This window comes from Periplaneta americana, chromosome 16 (genome assembly GCF_040183065.1).
Source record: "Periplaneta americana isolate PAMFEO1 chromosome 16, P.americana_PAMFEO1_priV1, whole genome shotgun sequence".
Lineage (NCBI taxonomy): Eukaryota > Metazoa > Arthropoda > Insecta > Blattodea > Blattidae > Periplaneta > Periplaneta americana.
This window is the reverse complement of record NC_091132.1, coordinates 164,752,148-164,774,109: the sequence shown is the minus strand read 5'-3', so window position 1 is coordinate 164,774,109 and position 21,962 is coordinate 164,752,148. Positions and strand designations below refer to the sequence as shown.

Here is a 21,962-nt window from a genome sequence, read left to right as displayed (position 1 = left end):
CCATACAATAAATAAATAGGCCTATTTCGTTGCTAGGTAAACGTTGACTGCAGTTGAGCAATAATTTCAAAGTCTTCTGTTTTGGCGCATACCATATGTCCTTTGGTATTCCTATGGTTTGGCGTGTAACATAATCATTATGATGACTGTTACTCATGTCAGTGTAAAATATCTGGGTTCAACAGGAGGGCATTATACATCTAAACCTGACTTCAGCAGTGACGCTTGTCACATGGACGAGATGGTGCAATTCCAATAACACCTACGGCACTACCAGGGAGTACCTCATGCGCTTCGAACACAGAAGATGATCTAAATTTGTCTCCAGACTTACAAGGTGGCAATCCACGCCCTCTGAGTCCGCTTAAATTAAAGAATTTGGTAAGCGACTTGGGGTCTTACACAACTGAATGCCTTCTCCCCAGTGTGTGCGACTGCCTGATTTTTTACATTTTCAAATACCGAAAATTTATTTCCAAATATATCACGATTGGATGAGAAGAAATTGCCTACTGAAGGATGCACTGGAAAGAAAGGTGAACGGGAGAGGAGTTTGGGGTAGAAGATATCAAATGATAGACGTCATTAAGCTATATGGATTATATCAGGAAACAGAGAAAAAGATAAGTAATAGGAGACTGGAGAATGCTGGGTTTACAGTGAAAGACCTGCCCTTGGGCAGAACATTAAATAAATGGATATCACAACTGAATGCCTTTTCCATAGTGTGTAAGAGTCAATTATTTTTACACAACGATTTCAAAATTTCTTTCCCACTGCGTGCATGAACGTATTTTTTTTAAACAACCAGATTGCGAAATTTTTTTCCTCATAACATATCACAACTGAATACCTCTTTCCCTGTGTGTATAACTGCATGCTTTTTTTTAGAATACCAGATTGTGGAAAAATTGCTTTCCATATATATCACAACTCTACGTCTCATCCCCTAGTGCATGCTATTTAGAGTACCAGATTCCGAGAATTTCTATCCACATATATTTCAACTTCTCCAATGTGTGTAACAGTGAATGCTTTTTTAGAATACCAGATTCCGAAAATTTATTTCCACATACACAAAGTTTGTGGAAATTGCAACACCAAGAAGGATACATGTGACTGAAATGAAATTGATACCACAGTTTAAGTACATGGCAATACACAAATGATTAGAATTACACAACTGTACCTGATCTGTGACCGTGAGATTTCAGTATGGTGCGAAGCCCCCATGCGCTGCAATCAGAGTCTCTAAGCTTCGTGGCATGGAATCAAAGAGGGCCTGGTATGTTCCTGGGGTATCTCCTTCCACGCAGTTTGTATCAAAGTCCACAAAGCATCAAAAGTGGGTGCAGGAGGACCACGACGAACAAGTTGCCGACCAACCATATCTCAGACATGTTCAATGGGCGACATGTCTGGCGAACGTGCAGGCCAGGGAAGCAGTGATACTCGTCGTTCTTCGAAAAAGGCTTGCACAATCCTGCCACAAGTGGCCGGGCATTGTCCTGCTGAAATATGGCATGTGGAATTGGCTGAAGGAGGGCTCTAAAAAACCTCCCTAATGTAGTGGCTGCTGTTCAGATTGCAATGAATACGTATAAGGCGAGTTCGCATATTGTACCCAATGGCGCACCAAACCATCACACTAGGCGTTTGTCCGCTATGTCGCTCAAAAATGCAGGCACTCAGATTTTGTTCACCTTGGTAACATCTAACACGTATGCGGCCATCATTGTAGGATAAGTTAAAGCGGGACTCGTTCGAAAACACTGCATTTTGCCACTCATCACGCCGGCGAAGGCGTTCACGTTCCCACTCCAGGCTGGGTCGTTGGAGGTTTCTGGACAATGGAAGCCACGCAACGACATGCGAGCCACTAGTCCAGCCCTCAAAAGATGAAGACGAATCGTTGACGCACACAGGTCCATGTCCGTTGCAGTACTCCAAAGTCGACTCAACACTGTGGATAAAGCTGTACAGTCCGTGACGTTCATGACGTTAACATGGCGGTCACATTACGTGGTCCAGAACCCGCTCGTCTCAGCGTACGACCCTCTTTTATCCACTGGTTCCACACACGCATCACTGTAGCAGCAGTATGCCCTGTACGAGCCGAAATGTCACGGTATGACAAACCTGCTTCCTGGAGACCAACCATTCTGCCCCGTTCGAAATCACTCACGTGCTGATATTGCGCCCTTTCACGTCGACGAGGCATACCTGCAGCAGGTCTCACGTTTCCACTTCGTTTTGTAGCCCTGGACTTACTGAGCAAGGCATAACACTCCCCTTGCTGGTGACACAAGAGACTTCACTCTTGGGAATATGTGTACGCCATCTCACTGGAAGCGTAATCAATTATTCGTGGTAGACAGTTCTACACATCTCCCGAGTTTGGAGTCGTTCGGGCCATTCTTTCTGGGTGTTACACTTTTCACAAACAGTATTGTATATCACAACTAAATGACTTCTTCCCTGTGCGTACGACTGCTTTTTTTTGTAGACTATGAATTACGAAAATTTATTTCCACATATATCACAGCTGAAGTCTTATTCCCTGCTGCATGCTGTTTTAGAGTACAAGATTCCGAAATATTCTTTCCACAAATATCTCAGCTAAATGTCTTCTCCCCAATGTGTAACAGTGCATGCTTATATTAGATTAATAGATTTCGAAAATTTATTTCCCAATATATCACAATGAATGCCTTCTCCTCCCTGTGTGTATCACTGCATGCTTTTTAGAGTAACAGATAGTGACAATTTCTATTCGCCTCTCCTGCGTGTATCAATACATGCGTGCTTTTTTAAAGTACCATATTCCGACAATTTCTTTCCACATGTATTTCAATTAACTGCCTTCTCCAATGTGTGTATCAATGCATGCTTTTTTAGATGACTAGATTTCGAAAATTCCTTTCCACATATAACACAACTGAATGCCTCCTTCCCTGTGTGTACGACTGCATGCCTTTTCAGATTACCAGATAGCATAAATTTCTTTCCACATATATCACAACTAAATGCCTTCTCCCCCGTGTGTATCAATGCATGCGTTTTTAGATGACCAGATAGCGTAAATTTCTTTCCACATATATCACAACTGAATGACTTCTCCCCTGTGTGTACGACTGCATGCCGTTTTAGATAAAAAGAGAGCCAAAATTTCTTTCCACATATATCACAACTGAATGCCTTCTCTCCTGTGTGTATGACAGCATGATTTTTTAGAGTACCAGATTGCGAAAATTCTTTTCCACATATATCACAACTGAATGTCTCCTTCCCTATGCGCGTGCATGCATGCTTTTTTAGTGTACAAGATTGCGAAAATTTCTTCTCGCATATATCACAACTGAATGCTCTCTCCCTTGTGTGTACGACTGCATGCTTTTTTAGATTACCAAGTAGTGTAAATTGCTTTCCACATATATCACAACTGAATGCCTTCTTCCCTGTGTGAATAAATGTGTGTCTTTTATGGCTACTAGATTGAGAAAATTTCTTTCCACAAATATCACAACAAAATGGCTTCTCGCCGGTGTGAACACGTTTATGAATTCTCAAAAAACTAGATTCGGAAAATTTCTTTCCACATATATCACAACTGAACGACTTTTGCCCTGTGTGTATCAGTACATGCTTTTTTAAATTACTAGATTGTGAAAATTTCTTTCCACATATATCACAAACGAATGACTTCTCTCCAGTGTGTACGGATTCATGCATTTTTAAATTACTAGATTGCGAAAATTTTTTTCCACATATACCACAACTAAATGCCTTCTTCCCTCTGTGTTTGCACGCGTGCTTATTTAGATTACTAGAATGCAAAAATTTTTTTCCACATTCGTCACAACTGAATCTTTTATCCCCTTTGTGTACGAGTACATGGTATCGTAGACCAGATTGCGAAAAATTTTTTCCACATATATCACAAGTAAATGTCTTCTTCCCAGTATGTACAAATGCATGAGTTTTAAGACTACTAGATTGAGAAAATTTATTTCCACAAATATCACAACAGAATGGCTTATCGCCTGTGTGAATACGTACATGCATTTTCAGACAACCCTTTCGAGAAAATTTCTTTCCACATATACCACATATGAATGCCTTCTCGCCTGTGTGTATAACAGCATGGTCTTTTAAATTACCAGATTGCGAAAATTTCTTTCCACATATATCACAACTGAATGTCTTTTCCCTTGTGTGTACGAGTGCATGCCGTTTTAGATTACCAGATTGCGAAAATTTTTTTCCACATATATCACAAGTGAATGCCTTCTTCTTTGTGTGTACAAGTGCATGAGTTTTAAGATAATAAGAACGAGAAAATTTCTTTCCACAGATATCACAACTGAATGCCTTTTCCCCAGTGTGTACCAGTGCATGCTGTTTTAGATTACCAGATAGCGAAAATTTCTTTCCACATAAATCACAACTGAATGCCTTCTTCTTTGTGTGTACAAGTGCATGCGTTTTAAGATAATAGGATTGAGAAAATTTCTTTCCACAAATATCACAACAGAATGGCTTTTCGCCGGTGTGAATAAGTGCATGCCCTTTCAGAATTCTTGATTCAGAAAATTTCTTTCCACATACATCACAAGTGAATGGCCTCCCCCTAGTGTTTAAGAGTGGGTTTTTCATCAGTCTAGAGAACTGCGAATTTCTTTTCGCATGTTTATCACAATGAAATGACTTCTTGACTTTGTGCACGCGTGAATGTCTTTTCAAATCATTCGAATTTTTTCCACATAAATCAGATCGCAATGAGTCCTCACCTAGGTGTACACGTGCATGCTTTTTGACATGATCCAACTGCAAACAATCCTTACCACAAACATCGCAAATGAAAGATCCATTGCGCGTGTGTAGAACAGAATGGTTATTGAGCATTGCCGAGTCGAAAAACCACTTTCCACAAACATCACATTTGAATGTCTTCTCACCTGTTTCCACGTACTCATCTTCTTTAATAGTGTCGCAGAAACCTGGCAGTCCAATGCTGTGAAATAAATGCCCTCTTAGTTCAAGCAATGAAGACTAACCAGCATAAAATACCAGAAACAAAACTGCATCCACGAAAAATATATTATACTTACACATTACTTAATAATGCCAAAAATTATTTGGTTCTTTACACTAATTGCACTCAAGTTAATTCTCATAAATAGTTTCTTAGTTTCTATTTTCATATTTTTTGTCAACAGCTATAGTTTCTGGTGACTGAGTCAGATAAAGGTGATAAATAATAATGCTAGTGAAATGACTACAGGGTCCAGCACCGGAAGTTATCACGCATTTGCTCTTAATGAGTAGAGGGAAAACACAGGAAAAGATCTCCATCACTTAATTTTCCCAACCAGGATTTCAACCCATACTTACTAGTTTCATGGTCAGACATGCTAACCGTTACTACCAGCCCCAGTGCCTCCTAGATACACAAGCCAAGAACAGCGGGAATTCGTAACTATGGAACAAATCCGTCTGCTTTTTAACCGTTTTGTAGAATCGACCTAACTTCCAATGTTAAATAACCTGATGATTTTAATCTAATATTAAATTTATGATTTATATTTTACATAGTATCACAAGAGCGGTAATTTTAAAGATACGATGGAAGGTTATGATGTCTCAGATGACGTTACAAGGTCGTTATAATAGTTACGTACAGCAAGGTTGTTTTCATAAATTGACGATTTCATTAAATATTTATGGAGTTAATGACATTAAGTTAAGCGTATATAATATTTCGTACTCACCATTGTTTTATTCATTATGCACTTCGACTATTCACGAGTAAAACATGTAACTAAGCTTTAATCAGTTTCACTTCAAGCTATTTCTAAAGTCATTCCATGAAGTCAACATTATTAAGCACGATGTTTTATATAATTTAAAATTTACAGATGAGTGAATAAAATGTAACATAGGTAGTTAATATATATAAAAGTACAGGATAATTGTGGATTTGTAGATATGTAAAAACAGAAAAAGAAAAAGAGAAAGGAGAAAGAAAGAGATAATAATTTTACTTAATTCTTGTATGACGGTAGTAGTGACGTCATCTATGACATCATATCTTCTTTCCATCGTGTCTTTAAAATTACCGCAAAAGCGTATAGAAGGATAATAAATTTAATACTGAAGTTAAGTCAAATATAATATTACGATAAATTGAACTTAACTAATAATATCTACAGAATAAAGTAATTTCTGAGAAGTAGCCAGTGAATGTCTGTAGATAGTGAAATAAATATTTCTTCCTTATTGCTCTATTTGTCTTCTTTATCGGCCATTGCAACTTACTTTCTGGATGGATGAACATCGTATAGCAATTATACGAAAGTGACTGACGAGATAGTCATGTACAGTAGATAACCTGGTATTTCCAACTTGTGATTTGCATATGTTATCTGGAATTGCTCTTTAACCTTTTTTTATTTAATTCTTCAAATTTATTTTTGACTGTGGCTTTAATTTTGGACTCAGTTCTCAATTTCATTATTCACTGTACATTTCACTATATACAGTGTCATTTTGGTGGTCACATAACCAGAATTTTGGTTGACGTACGCAGGATTGCGATTTTCCTGATATAACTTTCGAGACGCCTGATGTGGCTAGTTGAAAATATAACACTTTTTCTGATAAGACCTGGGGTTTCCTTTTGATGTAACACCACATATAGTTTTCTTGAGATTAGGCCTAATGTCTAATCCTGTTTCAATATTTGTCAGCCGTTTTACATACAAGGTGTATCAAAATTAATAGTGAAAACTGAAAAAGTTGAAAGTGTTCGATATCAGAAACAAAAATGTTCCTGTAAACATGGATCCGCAAATAAGCCATTTGCGAGATAATTACGAATACTGTTTACAAGCCGCCACCGACTACACTCGTTGTAAACATCATATGTTTTACTCGTTCCGCACAAGAACAGTTCGCGATGTGTTCTTGTTTACAAAACTGAACATTGCCGAGATGTGGAACACCTCCTTTAACGGGTAAGATTGTACAGTAAATTGTAGCATGTAACGTCCTGAAGTAGTATTGTATTCCTTGTTAACGTAAGCATGAATGAAGTATGAGCCAAATGAGATGGGGAATTAAACGAAAACTCTATACCGGTATTTCAAATAAATTTGTACTACCTCGGACAATATTTCATAATGACAATAAATGCAGAACAGTTGGCAAGTTCCACCCGCTATAGCGACTGAATCATATAATGACGTAAAAATACTGAAAGTTTAGAGTAAAAATATGCAGCGATTACATTATTCTGATCCACTTCTATGGTTTGGAGACTGCAAATGGAAAATGAGAGTAAACTGAAATTAATATACTCACAAATTGCTTTCATACAAGGACTTATATTCAGACTGATGGATGTGTGGGTGCATGGATAGGCGGAATGTTGGAGACATAGACAGACAATAAACATACACACAGACAGAAACACAGTCAGAGAGCTACAAAGAGAGACAGACAAAGATAATTGAGGAGTTTGCCGGAAAAGGGGCGTATACGTCAATATGGCGAATTGAGATACATGCAATCTAAGATTTTAAAACGCTAAAATTTTATACACGCACGCAGCCCTGTCCTGCAGGTATGTACAGTACAATCAAAACAAAATTTCGCTACTATAATTATTCACTACATTTTAAACCGTTTTCCCGAAGAAGGGGATATATGTCTATCCGCCCTTCTTCCGGCAAAGCCCTCAATTTCAAGAGAAAAATTGTTCTGGACCGGGTATCGATCCCGGGACCTTTGCCTTAGCGCGCCAATGCTCTACCGATTCAGCTATCCAGGTGGACTGACAAGACGCCAGAAACCCAACTCTGAGTGCACAAACTGTGTGACTTGAATTGCGGTTTTTTTCGGTTAACGTACCTACAGATCGATACATCACCACAAAACAATTTTTCCCTTCAAATTATTCAAGTCTACTTCACAGGGTGCTATACGTGAAAGCCAGGTTTGCAGACATAAACATAGACAAACACATAAAGAAACATACAGACACATTTACAGGTAGACATGGCAGTTCAGAATACTGAGACCTTCATTTGAACAAAGATCATGTTGATTTTAAGTACATATTTATGTTCTTTGACGTTACAACTAAAATAAAGCAGTGAAACCAACAACGAAGTAAAGGTTCACACACTTCACTCACCCCTCAGTAAAGACTTCATCCTCTTCTGCCGTTACTTCCAGTTTGACCTCCTCCTCCACTTCATCTGACTCGTGTGTCTCCTCCTGCAAGACATTTTGTAAAACGAAGCTATAGGACAACAGCAGTTCAAGAATCAATGCACTGAAGTTTATATGCTGTAGACTTGATTTTAAATCCTACTTAATTCAGGAAAAAGTTCAAACACTGTCGGTGAAAAATTCAAACGAATTCAACAAATTATGAGAGAAAACAATATGGCATTTTCTAAGAAACATCCCGTTTTAAATAAGAATTCCATAAACAAGAAGTCAATTGTAAGAGTAAATAAAAATGACACTCGAATAGTGTGATGGATGGTCATATGTGAGTAGGATTCAGGAAGACCCAGTTGACAAGTAATCAAACTGTCATGGTAAAATTGGTAACGGAAAGTTTTTGGTAGCAAAGTTCGAAACTATTTCAGTTATCTCAGGATTTATAGGAAGCATACAACTAAGTTAAACAAATGAAGGTTTGTAAAACTCTAAGACAGTTTGAAAATGTAGGGAAAATAATTCAGGACTTGTAAGGAACAATAGAAGAAATTATCTCATGTGTGAATATTCACGGTGATTCTTCCACCTACTGGCATGTTATATATAAATCCGAAAAGGTAGCTGTCCTTAAGTAAGGATTGCCAAAAGACACAGCCGATACTAAACAAATAAAAATAAGAAATAAATCTTTATGTTATGATTATTATTTTCAAATGGAAGCTACCGTTGGGAAAGTAAGTTTATTCAATAATTATTGGTAATCAGATAGAATATAAGGAAATTTAGGTGTACAGGTGATTACGTAAAATCTGAACAGAATATTTTATTACTTCTAGAGCAATAATTTTCAAAATTTTTAAAGGAATTCCAAAAGACTTTAAACATTCAACTGAGAATTTTGGAATTGCTCCCCTTGCTCCAAGCAATAATTCAAATACTACAATCTGTCATTGTATATGATAATAGTATTCAATTGTAGGGTCATAAATGATCTTCTTTCCTTCATGTACTGCTATGGGTTGTTCAACTGCAGTTTCAAAGTGCACAGTGGGAGCGATGATAATTGTGCTGTCATTTTTTCTATCAATTGCAATGATGTCAAATCGCCGAGAACTTCCATCTTTTGCAAGGCAGTGCACTGCTTGGTGAACCTCGTAGAAGGAAGGGAGACTTTTCTCGTATTACATGGTGTCTAGTATTCCATGTTGGCAGGATCCCAGGATGTGGCGTAAGGTTTCTATCTCAGTGCAGTCTGCACTGGGAGCCATCCTTAGGCCGATCTGGCAGGGCACGCACATTTGACACTTGTCCTATCATTTTAATTGCCTCCTTTCACTCGGATACAGGACGACCATCCCTTATTTTTATCCAACGGTTAGCTGGCGTGTATTCCTGAAATAATGACACACCTCTGCCTTTCTCCTTGAGTGTGCACCATTTTTTATATTCCTCATCTCTTAATATATTTCTCATCATGGTACTAGTTATTTTTTTAGTCTCTGCAAGCAATTGTTCTCTTTTTATGCCCAATTTATTAAGACAGTTATTAGCCTCGGCTTCTGGATTTCTTGACGCGTTAACATGACAGTTATTGATGGTTCACAATGTAAGGCAGTTATTATACCGTTGAATTTAACCTTCCTTCCCTTATGGTCTCTGGAATTTTTACTTTTCCAAAGTCTGGTTTGATATTATTGTTCTCAATCCAGTCTCTTGATTTATTTCAGGAATTTGGACTCGATAACATGATAAAAAGATCCTCCCCATGTCACAGTCAGTGTGAGGTGGCTACTGCAGAGTGGAGGAGGATATCAACAGAATTCTAAAGATGTTTTCGTAAATTGTGACGTTCGAGCATATTTACCAGCAATTTGTCCCAAGAAATAGACAATAATCATGTAGGTTTTAGCTGCCAAAAAATGAATTACAAGAAATTTAATTAACGGTATTTCCTACACCAGGCACAAAATAACTGGCACGTACCGCCAGAGTAATTGAGATTGACCCCACTCTATACGGCACTGATTATTAAATCAGCGTGAACTCTGGTAGAAATTATCAGCGGTGATTAAAAATTCAAAATATGTATGATTTAGTGAACGTTCAACATCACAGTCTCTACCAGAAAAACTGGATGGGGAAAATTCACAAAGGACAGCAGGATGAAGAAATGGATAGCATGAGAGCAAAAATCGTACTCCCCGGTCTTCTGAGAATAGCAGCCACATCAGCCGGTATATAACACAGTGTGAACTACCGACCAACACACTTCGTAAACAGCACTCACCTCAGCTTCACTCTTCACGATGGGAAAATCAATTGGCACAGGAGTATCATCACATGTTACGTCTGATTTCAGATCATCTGTCTCTATTTCAGTCATGTGTAAATCTAATACATTTTTTTCCTGCAACATAGAATTCATAATAATTATTTAATAAATCATAATTATGTAGCTGTTCACGAAACACCTGTGACTATTTTAATGTATCCCCAATCTATTATTAAATTCTGTCACGGTATGTTTGGATCTTTAATATTGTAATCCGACAGAATGAAAAATCAATGATACGTCCCTCACTACACCAGTGTTTAACTGAGGAAACTTTGAGAAACAAATAAATTCAGGAAAAGGAAAAACCAAAATTACAATATCTCCCTTCATTATAATTTTCTCTTAAATTAAATTAGCAGCAAACTTCCAACAATAAGTAACAAGAATATCTCCCAGTATTATAATCTTTCTTTCAAATAGAATTAACAGCAAACTTCCAACAATAAGTAACAAGAATATCTCCCAGTGTTATAATCTTTCTCTTAAATAAAATTAACAGCAAACTTCTAACAATAAGTAACAAGAATATCCCCTTTTATTATAATTTTTCTTTCAAATAGAATTATCAGCAAACTTCCAACAATAAGCTACAAGAATATCTCCCAGTATTATAATCTTTCTCTTAACAGAATCAACAGCAAACTTCTAAAAATAAGTAACAAGAATATCCCCTTTTATTATAATTTTTCTTTCAAATAGAATTATCAGCAAACTTCCAACAATAAGTAACAAGAATGTCTTCCAGTATTATAATCTTTCTCTTAAATAGTTATTATCAGTAAACGTCCAACAATAAGCCACAAGAATATCTCCCAGTATTATAATCTTTCTCTTTAATAGAATTAACAGCAAACTTTCAACAATACATAACAAGAATATCCCCTTTTATTATAATCTTTCTTTCAAATAGAATTAACAGCAAACTTCCAACAATAAGTAACAAGAATATCTCCCAGTATTATAATCTTTCTCTTAAATAGAATTAAGAGCAAACTTTCAACAATAATTAACAAGAATATCCCCTTTTATTATAATCTTTCTTTCAAATAGAATTAACAGCAAACTTCCAACAATAAGTAACAAAAATATCTCCCAGTATTATAATCTTTCTCTTGAACAGAATTAACAGCAAACTTCCAACAATAAGCAACAAGAATATCTCCCAGTATTATAATCTTTCTCTTGAAAAGAATTAACAGCAAATTTCCAACAATAAGTAACAAGAATATCTCCCAGTATTATAATCTTTCTTTCAAATAGAAATAACAGCAAACTTCCAACAATAAGTAACAAGAATATCTCCCAGTGTTATAATCTTTCTCTTAACAGAATCAACAGCAAACTTTTAAAAATAAGTAACAAGAATATCCCCTTTTATTATAATTTTTCTTTCAAATAGAATTATCAGCAAACTTCCAACAATAAGTAACAAGAATGTCTTCCAGTATTATAATCTTTCTCTTAAATAGTTATTATCAGTAAACTTCCAACAATAAGCCACAAGAATATATTCCAGTATTATAATTTTTCTCTTAAATAGTTATTATCAGTAAACTTCCAACAATAAGCCACAAGAATATCTCCCAGTATTATAATCTTTCTCTTAAATAGAATTAACAGCAAACTTCCAACAATAAGTAACAAGAATATCTCCCAGTATTATAATTTTTCTCTTAAAATAGAATTAACAGCAAACTTCCAACAATAAGCAATAAGAATATCTCCCAGTATTATAATCTTTCTCTTAAATAGAATCGACAGCAAACTTGAAAAAAAAAATAACAAGATTATCTTATTCAGCAACAGCTCCTTTTACATATCTGTTAAAATCTCTCGACCTACAACATAACCCATCTCACAATCGCAATCTCCAAGTTTCCGGTGTATAGTCATAACCAGGGAAAGGGATTTGAAGTATTATAACGAATGGTGAAACGCAGTATAGATATTCGTAACTCAGTGATTGTCAAGCGAGCTGCGCCACAGAGCATGGACGAGTACAGGCCACTTCATACAAACTTACACGCAACGTGCTGTAAACGTATTTCAGAATAAACAATTGTTATAGTTTAATGACTTATAGTGGCCTACATACATAATCGGCATTTCATTTTGAACTACATGTGTTTTTCTTGGCAACGCACAAGACACCAGTAAACAATATTACAAATAACTTATACATAATTAAATATCAATCTCTGCGTCCTCGCGTGTCAGTGGAAACATTGATGGCTGATAGACAGTTGTCTTCTGTATGAAACTCGCCTCTGAATATGTAGAACCAAACGATATGGCAATTTCAATTAATGCTATGTTTTGTTGATGAAATAATTATATTCCTGCTGTGCCTGGTTATAATAAACTGTAAATATCATTTTCAAATTTTCAAAATACAACTTTGTTCTACTGCAAGGGAGGAAATTTTTTAACATGGAAAAACTCTGCTCTACATCAGCAGAGGCAATTGGAGAATAAGTACTTGAAACAAGATACGTCAATTAAATTCACATGTTGAATGACGCCATTGGGACACGTCTTTGTTAGTACATCTGAAATCCAACCTAGAATACTGAATCCATCATTTTTAATCAAAATCTGTTCATTTTTTCACCAACACATTTTCCTACTTCACCTTCTACTGCACTCAGTTTCTTTGCAATAGTCTCATAATATTTAGTTGCTCAACTAGTTCTACTCCTGACTTTTCTAATCGAATAATGGCATCCGGTAAATATAAAAAATTTGACTTATTTCGGTGACTTCTTTCTCGTTTGTTCTAACATTTAGCAGTTCCTGGCATATTTGAATCGCAGCCGCGTCATTGGGATCGAAAGACTGGACCACTTTCTCCACAGATTGGAGGTGATGTGCGTAATAATTGCAAGCTTCTAACCATGACCACCAGCTCTTAAAAACTGGACATGGGGGAAGCGACAATTTAGGGAATTGTTTCCTGAATTTTTATACTCGATCTGGAACTTTTACAAATATAGTCTTTCAATTTTGTATTGTTATTTGGTTTCACTTTCGGCATTGTACTTGCACTTCACTACTTTGAACAGCGACAACTGTCCCGTTCACCTGTTGTTGACGTGCAGAGATCTGCGAGTATGTCATGGTGGGAAGGACTTTGTATAAAGGGTTGTGAACAAATGGCTGTGTAGATGCCAATACTAGCTTTTATTGCTCCAAATTCCGTTCCCTTCTCTTAACATACCAGAGGTCAAGATTCGGTTGGTTGATCTCTCCAACTCAGTAGATTTTACCCTCTTAACGACTCACATCAGGCCAACTCTCCAACTGGCGCCGCGTTCCAACTGTCTTTCCCACTACCATCACCCTCCCCTCGAGCATTCAAGTAGGAGGTCGAAGGGCATGGACGCATGCACACCGAAATAGTTAAAGATTGATACACCGGAAACCGTTTTATAAAGATACATGTAGAGGAAAGAGAGCCGAATTTTCATTCTGTCGGATTACAATATTAAAGATCCAAACATACCGTGACAATTCTGATGTCAATGAATGCATGTAAACGCACTCCAGAGTCAGTAGTCATATAATTTGTATGAAAGGCCTCGTCCAGAATGATTTTATTGTCCATAATCTTGTGCATTCACTTAATGGATTTCCACATCCGTGGGATTGAAGCCGGATGGTCTATGGCGAGTCCTTGGCATCAATCCCTTTGATTTGATTACCTAGTTAGGTTTTTTCGAGGTTTTCCCCAACCAAAAGGCAAATGCCGGGTAATATTTTGGCGAATCCTCGGACCTCACCTCATCTCACTACATCTCGCCAAAATATTGTAAAAATTTGCACAAAATTGTAAAATTTGTAGAAAATTACTAAATTGTAAAATTATAAAAATTTGTAAACATTGTAATTGTATTACTGTAAAATTTCGACTTGCTCCACATCTTAAAGCTTCATTGCTCATGTAAGATCTATGGAATAAAATAAATAAATGAATGAATGAATGAATGAATGAACTGAAGGTGTTGGCGGGGAAGACAGGAATAATACTTTGTCCCCAAGTAACAGTCAGTGTAAGAATGCTACTGCAGAATGGAGGAGGATGGAAAAGGAACTATGAAGTAGTCTTTGTGACTTGTGATATTAATGCCTAGTTACGAACAACTGGTCGCAAGAAATAGACATCAAATGTTTGGAGTTTGGCTAATAAACTATTATAAAAAAAATTTAAAATCACAATTAATTGTACTTCTACTGCAAACCTTATAAATTTATTTTAAAGTTTCTCAAACATATGATTTATCTTCTTTTTTTTTTTTATTTGCTAATAGATCTTACACAAGAAAATTTATGAACATCTTCGCCTATATGGCATCATCAGATATTCAAAATGTTACAAAGAAATCTAAATGTAAGACAATTTTTTATTATTTTTTTATTTTAGTAATTTATTTTACGACGCTTTATCAACATCCTAGGTTGTTTAGCGTCTGAATGAGATGAAGGTGATAATGCCGGTGAAATGAGTCCGGGGTCCAACAGCGAAAGTTACCCAACATTTGCTCATATTGGGTTGAGGGAAAACCCCGGAAAAAACCTCAACCAGTTAACTTGCCCCGACCGGGAATCGAACCCGGGCCACCTGGTTTCGCAGCTAGAAGCGCTAACCGTTACTCCAAAGGTGCGGACACGTAAGTCAATAAGGTATTCATAGTAATAAGCATAACAATGATTTCAATAATTCATCATGAGTTATATGTAATAAAATCTGATACTGGTGTGACAAATGCTCAATTTGACTGATTTGTGTAGTTTCGCCAACTTGTCGGGAAGTAAAAAATATAAAATATGAATGTCAATTACATACAACTCGTTACATTTTGCTGAATGTCACTATTATATATATGTAGATTTTTAAAATTGATAAAATGTAAAATATTTGAAATATTTGTACTTAATATCTGTGTGAGACAGATTCTACGTGATATTATGCAAAATATTACGGCTGTTACGATTAAAATGTAGCAATAGCGTATGTCTTATATGCTACACATTTGTTGAAAATCTTCTATAATTATACGATTGTTCACCAGGTTCTTGACTTCTGTAACATATATATATTTGAATAAATATAATGATTAAATCAAGATATGTTAATGTAATTGACAATCTTTCGTATCATACTGTAATAATTCTTGAACAAAATGTGATTGAATATGATTTTATTTACATATATGAATTTTTCAATTGAATTAAATAAATTGAATTAGAAACTTAGGTTTTATGTACGTGTGGAATGGGTGCGGCATTCATTCATGTTAATTATTTTTAAGGTATACAACGTTTGATGATCGTTTTGGATTTCTAGTCACTGGAATATACATATTAAAGGCGTAATTGAACTAAAATTGAATGTTGAAGAATATTATGAATATAAAAGAATTAAAGTGAAAATACATTGCAATTCCATGTATTGTGGGTCCCTATCACCATGGCATGGCGCGTCCTCAGGTTGCAGATAGAGGAGACGGCCTCCAGATATGGAGGGTGGCTGTGAATATATTGAATAAGCAGTCGTGGACAGCCGATAAGGGGTGGTCCTCCAGCTTGGGGGTTGGGCGAAGGGCTAACAACCCATCACCGTAAAAAACAGCTTGTTACGAATCCCTACAACAAGCCTCGGAATAGGACTGATTCTCTGGCACGACCACAGCAAAGAAATAAGGTTTTGAGATTTCGCACTTGGAACGTAACTAGTCTTTATAGAACAGGAGGGGTAACATTAGTAGCAAAAGAACTAGCTAGATATAGAATAGACTTCGTGGGAGTACAAGAGGTTAGATTAGATGGGAATAGCATATCGCAAATAGGAGATTACTTGTTGTATTATGGGGAAGGAAACAATAATCACCAATTAGGAACAGGATTCTTTGTTCATAAAAGAATAAAATCAGCAGTAAAAAAGGTCGAATTTATCAGTGACAGGTTATCATATTTAGTACTTAAGGGTAGATGGTGAGACATCATAGTTATAAATGCTCACGCCCCTACAGAAGAGAAAGACGACCATAAAAAGGATAGCGTCTATGAGGAATTGGAACATACATTTGATCAGTTACCTAGATATCACATGAAAATTTTATTGGAGGATTTCAACGCTAAAGTAGGACGGGAGGATACTTTTAGACCAACTATTGGAAAAGAGAGCCTACACGCAATTAGTAGTGACAATGGAGTTAGATTAGTCAACTTTGCCACATCGAAAAATTTCATTGTCAAGAGTACAACATTCCCCCATTAGGATATACATAAATATACTTGGACTTCTCCAGATGGATTGACACACAACCAAATAGATCACATCTTCATAGATAAACGGAGACATACTAGTATAGTAGATATTCGAACTTTCAGGGGTGCAGACTGTAATTCTGACCATTATTTGGTGATTGGAGAATTAAGAGCCAAGCGAGTAGAGCAACAAGTTAATATTACTAAATTCAATATTTTGAAATTAAAGGACGAGGAAGCTAAGCGAAATTATCAGGTCGAAACTTCGAATATGTTTGCCACTTTAGAAAGTTCCGACGAAGTTGAGAAAGAATTAGATGTTAATAGCGTGTGGCAAAATATCAGAGATAGTATCAAAATTGCAGCTGAGCAGAGCACAGGTTATTATGAAACTAAGAAAAAGAAACCGTGGTGTGATGAAAATTTTTGCATGGTATTAGAAAGAAGGAAACAGGAAAATTGAAATTCATACAGGATCCAGTTGAGGAGAAGAGAGATAATTACTTCAATGAAAGACGGGAAGCAAGTCGTACACTTAGGAATAAAAAGAGAGGTTACTTGAAGGAAAAACTGAATGAGGTAGAAACAAATAGTAAGAATAAAAACATTCGAGATTTATATAAGGGTATAAAGGAATTTAAGAATGGATATCAGCCAAGGGTAAACGTGATCAAGGATGAGAATGGTGACTTGCTTGCAGACTCTCCATCAATCCTAAACAGATGGAAAACTATTTTGCGCAACTACTAAATGTACATAGGCCAAATAGAAATGATAGGGACGAAATTGAAATACAAACTGCTGAGCCATTTATACCCGAACCCACGCTTTCAGAAGTCGACACTGCGATAGAAAATCTGAAAAAGTACAAGTCTCCAGGTATCGATCAAATTCCAGCAGAATTAATACAAGAGGGTGGAAGTGCATTAAATAGCGAAATTTATAACCTTGTACCTACTTGCTATTTGGGAAAAGGAAATTGTACCAGAACAATGGAAGGAGTCCATAATTGTACCTATTTTAAGAAGGGGGACAAAACCAACTCTGGTAACTTTCGAGGAATATCACATTTGCTGACGTCGTACAAAATTTTGTCCAATATTCTTTTGAGAAGATTAACTCCGTACGTAGATGAAATTATTGGGGACCATCAGTGTGGTTTTAGGCGTAATAGATCGACTATTGATCAGAGTTTTTGTATTCGACAGATAATGGAGAAAAAATGGAAGTATAAGGGTACAGTACATCAGTTATTCATAGATTTCAAAAAGGCATAAGACTCGGTTAAGTGGGAAGTATTATATGATATTCTTATTGAATTTGGTATTCCCAAGAAACTAGTTCGATTAATTAAAATGTGTCTCAGTGAAACATACAGAAGAGTCCGTATAGGTCAGTTTCTATCTGATGCTTTTCCAATTCACTGCGGGCTAAAGCAAGGAGATGCACTATCACCTTTACTTTTTAACTTTGCTCTAGAGTATGAGATTACAAAAGTCCAGGATAAGAGAGAGGCTTTGGGATTGCATGGGTTACATCAGCTTCTTGTCTATGCGGATAACGTGAATTTGTTAGGAAAAAATCCACAAACGATTAGGGAAAACACGGAAATTTTACTTGGAGCAAGTAAAGCGATCGGTTTGGAAGTAAATCCCGAAAAGGTCTATGATTATGTCTCGGGACGAGAATATTGTACCAAATGGAAATATAAAAATTGGAAATTAATCTTTTGAAGAGGTGGAGAAGTTCAAATATCTTGGAGCAACAGTAACAAATATAAATGTTACTCAGGAGGAAATTAAACACAGAATAAATATGGGAAATGCGTGTTATTATTCTGTTGAGAAACTTTTATCATACAGTCTGCTGTCAAAAAATCTGAAAGTTAGAATTTATAAAACAGTTATATTACCGGTTGTTTTGTATGGTTGTGAAACTTGGACTCTGACTCTGAGAGAGGAACATAGGTTAAGGGTGTTTGAGAATAAGGCACTTAGGAAAATATTTGGGGCCAAGAGGGATGAAGTTACAGGAGAATGGAGAAAGTTACACAACGCAGAACTGCACGCATTGTATTCTTCACCTGACATAATTAGGAACATTAAATCCAGACGTATGCGATGGGCAGGGCATGTAGCACGTATGGGCGAATCCAGGAATGCATATAGATTGTTAGTCGGGAGACCGGAGGTAAAAAGACGTTTGGAGAGGCCGAGACGTAGAATGTTGAATGTTATGTTTTATTTAACGACGCTCGCAACTGCAGAGGTTATATCAGCGTCGCCGGATGTGTCGGAATTTTGTCCCGCAGGAGTTCTTTTACATGCCAGTAAATGTACTGACATGAGCCTGTCGCATTTAAGCACACTTAAATGCCATCGACCTGGCCCGGGATCGAACCCGCAACCCCGAGACGTAGATGGGAGGATAATATTAAAATGGCTTTGAGGGAGGTGGGATATGATGATAGGGACTGGATTAATCTTGCACAGGATAGGGACCGATGGCGGGCTTATGTGAGGGCAGCAATGAACCTTCGGGTTCCTTAAAAGCCATTTGTAAGTAAGTAAGTAAGTATACATTGTAATTAACGAATGATATAGGATGAAGAAATGTACAGCATGACAGCAAAAATCGTACCTGGTCACCATTAGCCAGTATATAACAGAGGGAGAAGTACCGACAAACTCACTTCATAAACTGACTCACCTCAACTTCACTTTTCATGACGGGAAAGTCAATTAGCACAGGGGTTTTATCAAATGCCATCTTTGATATGAGATCGTAGCTGTGGCTCTTATATCCCGCCTTTATTTCACTGAAGTTGTGATCTAATACATCTTGCTATAACACACAGAACATAATAATTATTAAATATATTATATGTAACCGTTCGCAAAAAATCAGAGACCATTTCTAATGTCTCACAACTCTATTATTAGATCCTGATGTCAACGAACGCACGTGAACACACTTCAGAGACAATAGTGAAATATAAGTTGTACAAAAGTCTCGTAACACAGCATGTAAGCGAATAGCTCTGTAATATCATTTTGTTTTGTTCAAATATATGTTTACTTCTTTTTATATTTCCACATAGAAGTATATTTCACTTCAGAATGACTTAATTTATAACAACAAAAGAGTCTGCCGGGAAATGTAAAATATGTTTTGAAATGAGTTATTGTGTTAGATGTTTCTCCTGAGAGTAATGGGTGAGAGAACAGTAGTAGAGTTGTTCTGTTTAATATTGATTCAAGCAGCAAATACTTTACTGTGATCTCTAACATCTCTTTGTATATTATTACAGAGAGACATGGATGCTATTTAATCTGTAACTCAAAGCTATGACCAACGTAAGAAATAAATGAGTGCAATGTTTTAAGCACGAACTAAACAACCTATTCTTCCAGTTAAAGAATTGAAACTGGCATGGCTCACTAGCCGATGAGTCTTCATTGGGGAAGATACTTTGTCATGAAACTTTAACCACTGTGTGATATCTTAGTCCACCAATTTAAATCTGTGCTTCAGTGGCTGGCCATGATAATATCTTTGAAAAATATTGGAGTGCAAGAGGTCAAATGACTTTATTGTCAAACGCCTGGCATTAGAAAACAACAACAACAACACTCCACCAATTTCGAGATTAACAAAAACAATAGAGGTAATATATCTCAAGGCACGTGCCCATTATGTGGACATATAGAAGATGACATTCATATTGTTTTTGAATGTCAATATACAAAAGAAATAAGGGTGAAATTTATAAAAGAAAAGCTCTTACAAATGAATAAAGAAATAACTATAAGAAAATTTATGAACAATAATAACATAAAGTTACAAATGCAAATAGGTCTACATCTTTTGTTGGCCAAAAAAATTAGAATGGAAAGTAAAAATGAAATAGCTAGAATTGAATGAGAAAAAAATGGATAAGAAAAAAGGTTTAGTTTTTCAATAGTATTATCAATAAATAAAATAAAACTTATATATGAAAAAGTTTTAAATGTACGAGAATAATGGAAGATTTATATATGATAGCTGCACATTACAGATTGAAACGTCAAGTACATCTTACGCAAATGAACTAAGACTAATTCTAACAACATAAAAAAATGAGTTGAATCTTGCACAAAACTAGTCGCGAATGCAAGATAAAACATCTTATATTAAATAGTTAAGGTTAGAAATTATATTAAAAAATAGCATATCTATATGTAAATTATAAAGTATGTAATATAAGGTGTCAATGATTATAAGTATGTATACTCTATTTTTTTGGTCTATGAACTATAATAAATATATCATGTCATATCTTAATCCACCAAGCATTCTGATGAATATGAGCATTTACTACAGCTGGCGAAATCTGGTTCTGTGGACCAGCTGTAACAGTTATAAAATCGTAATACAAGAATGTAACTTGTGACGTGTTGGTGAGCAGTAATAGCTACTGTTAACTTGAATTTTGTTAGTGTAGGCCTACTTCAGTTTGCTAACTATAAATTGAAACATGTAGCTTATAGTTCTTGTGTTAAATTTTATAGTGTTATAGCCTATATTTCGAACATAGAAAAGATCATCTATAAGGTAACTTCACCAAAATTACTTCCGACTTGACAGGTTACAGAGAAGGGGGAACAGTGTTGTCAAGTTTCCCATCTTTCGTGTAAGTGAGCGCGCTGCCGATAGAGTGCAGTAATGAACAGCTGACATGAACACAAATATTTCTAAACAATTTGTTGAACACTGGGCATTAAAATTGGTATCCATTATTATTTAATAAGTCTATTATTATAAGCAGCAGCAGCAGTAGTAGTGGTTGTGGTCTTCAATGTAATAACCTTACCGTTAGAAAAGCGTCAAAAGAACTGTACACTGTAAAAACAGGCTTAAATTTAATAGGAAGCCTTTATTTTATGAGTGTCGGTATTCTTCAATGTAATATTGTTAGAAAGGTGTTGAAAAAATTGTAAACTATAGAAATATTTATGATTACAAATCTACACGGACTTTTTCTTCTCCAACATCAATAACAGTGCTCTTATTAATTTTAACACAAGCAGTAATTCTCATTATGGCTTGCGCAATGGGTAAAACAGGTCCGCCATTATCTTTTTCCCTC

General features: G+C 36.0%; 1 protein-coding gene across 2 annotated transcripts in view; it reads right to left on the bottom strand.

Moving 5' to 3' along the window:
* The window catches only part of LOC138691758 (zinc finger protein 665-like), a 45,133-nt gene extending 34,492 nt beyond the window's left edge, over positions 1–10,641 (bottom strand). Inside the window, exons 1-3 of one of the 2 annotated variants that reach the window (XM_069814104.1) lie at positions 10,520–10,634; positions 8,198–8,280; positions 1,190–5,014 (exon numbers count right to left, since the gene is read on the bottom strand). Coding sequence is in view for 1 of the 2 variants with exons in the window: in XM_069814103.1 (XP_069670204.1) it covers positions 8,198–8,216 (19 nt within the window). In the remaining variant the exon portion in view is untranslated. Of the gene's footprint in view, positions 1–1,189; positions 5,015–8,197; positions 8,281–10,519 lie in introns of both variants that reach the window. The other variant, XM_069814103.1, reaches the window with a different exon arrangement.
* Between the last annotated feature and the right edge of the window lie 11,321 nt (positions 10,642–21,962).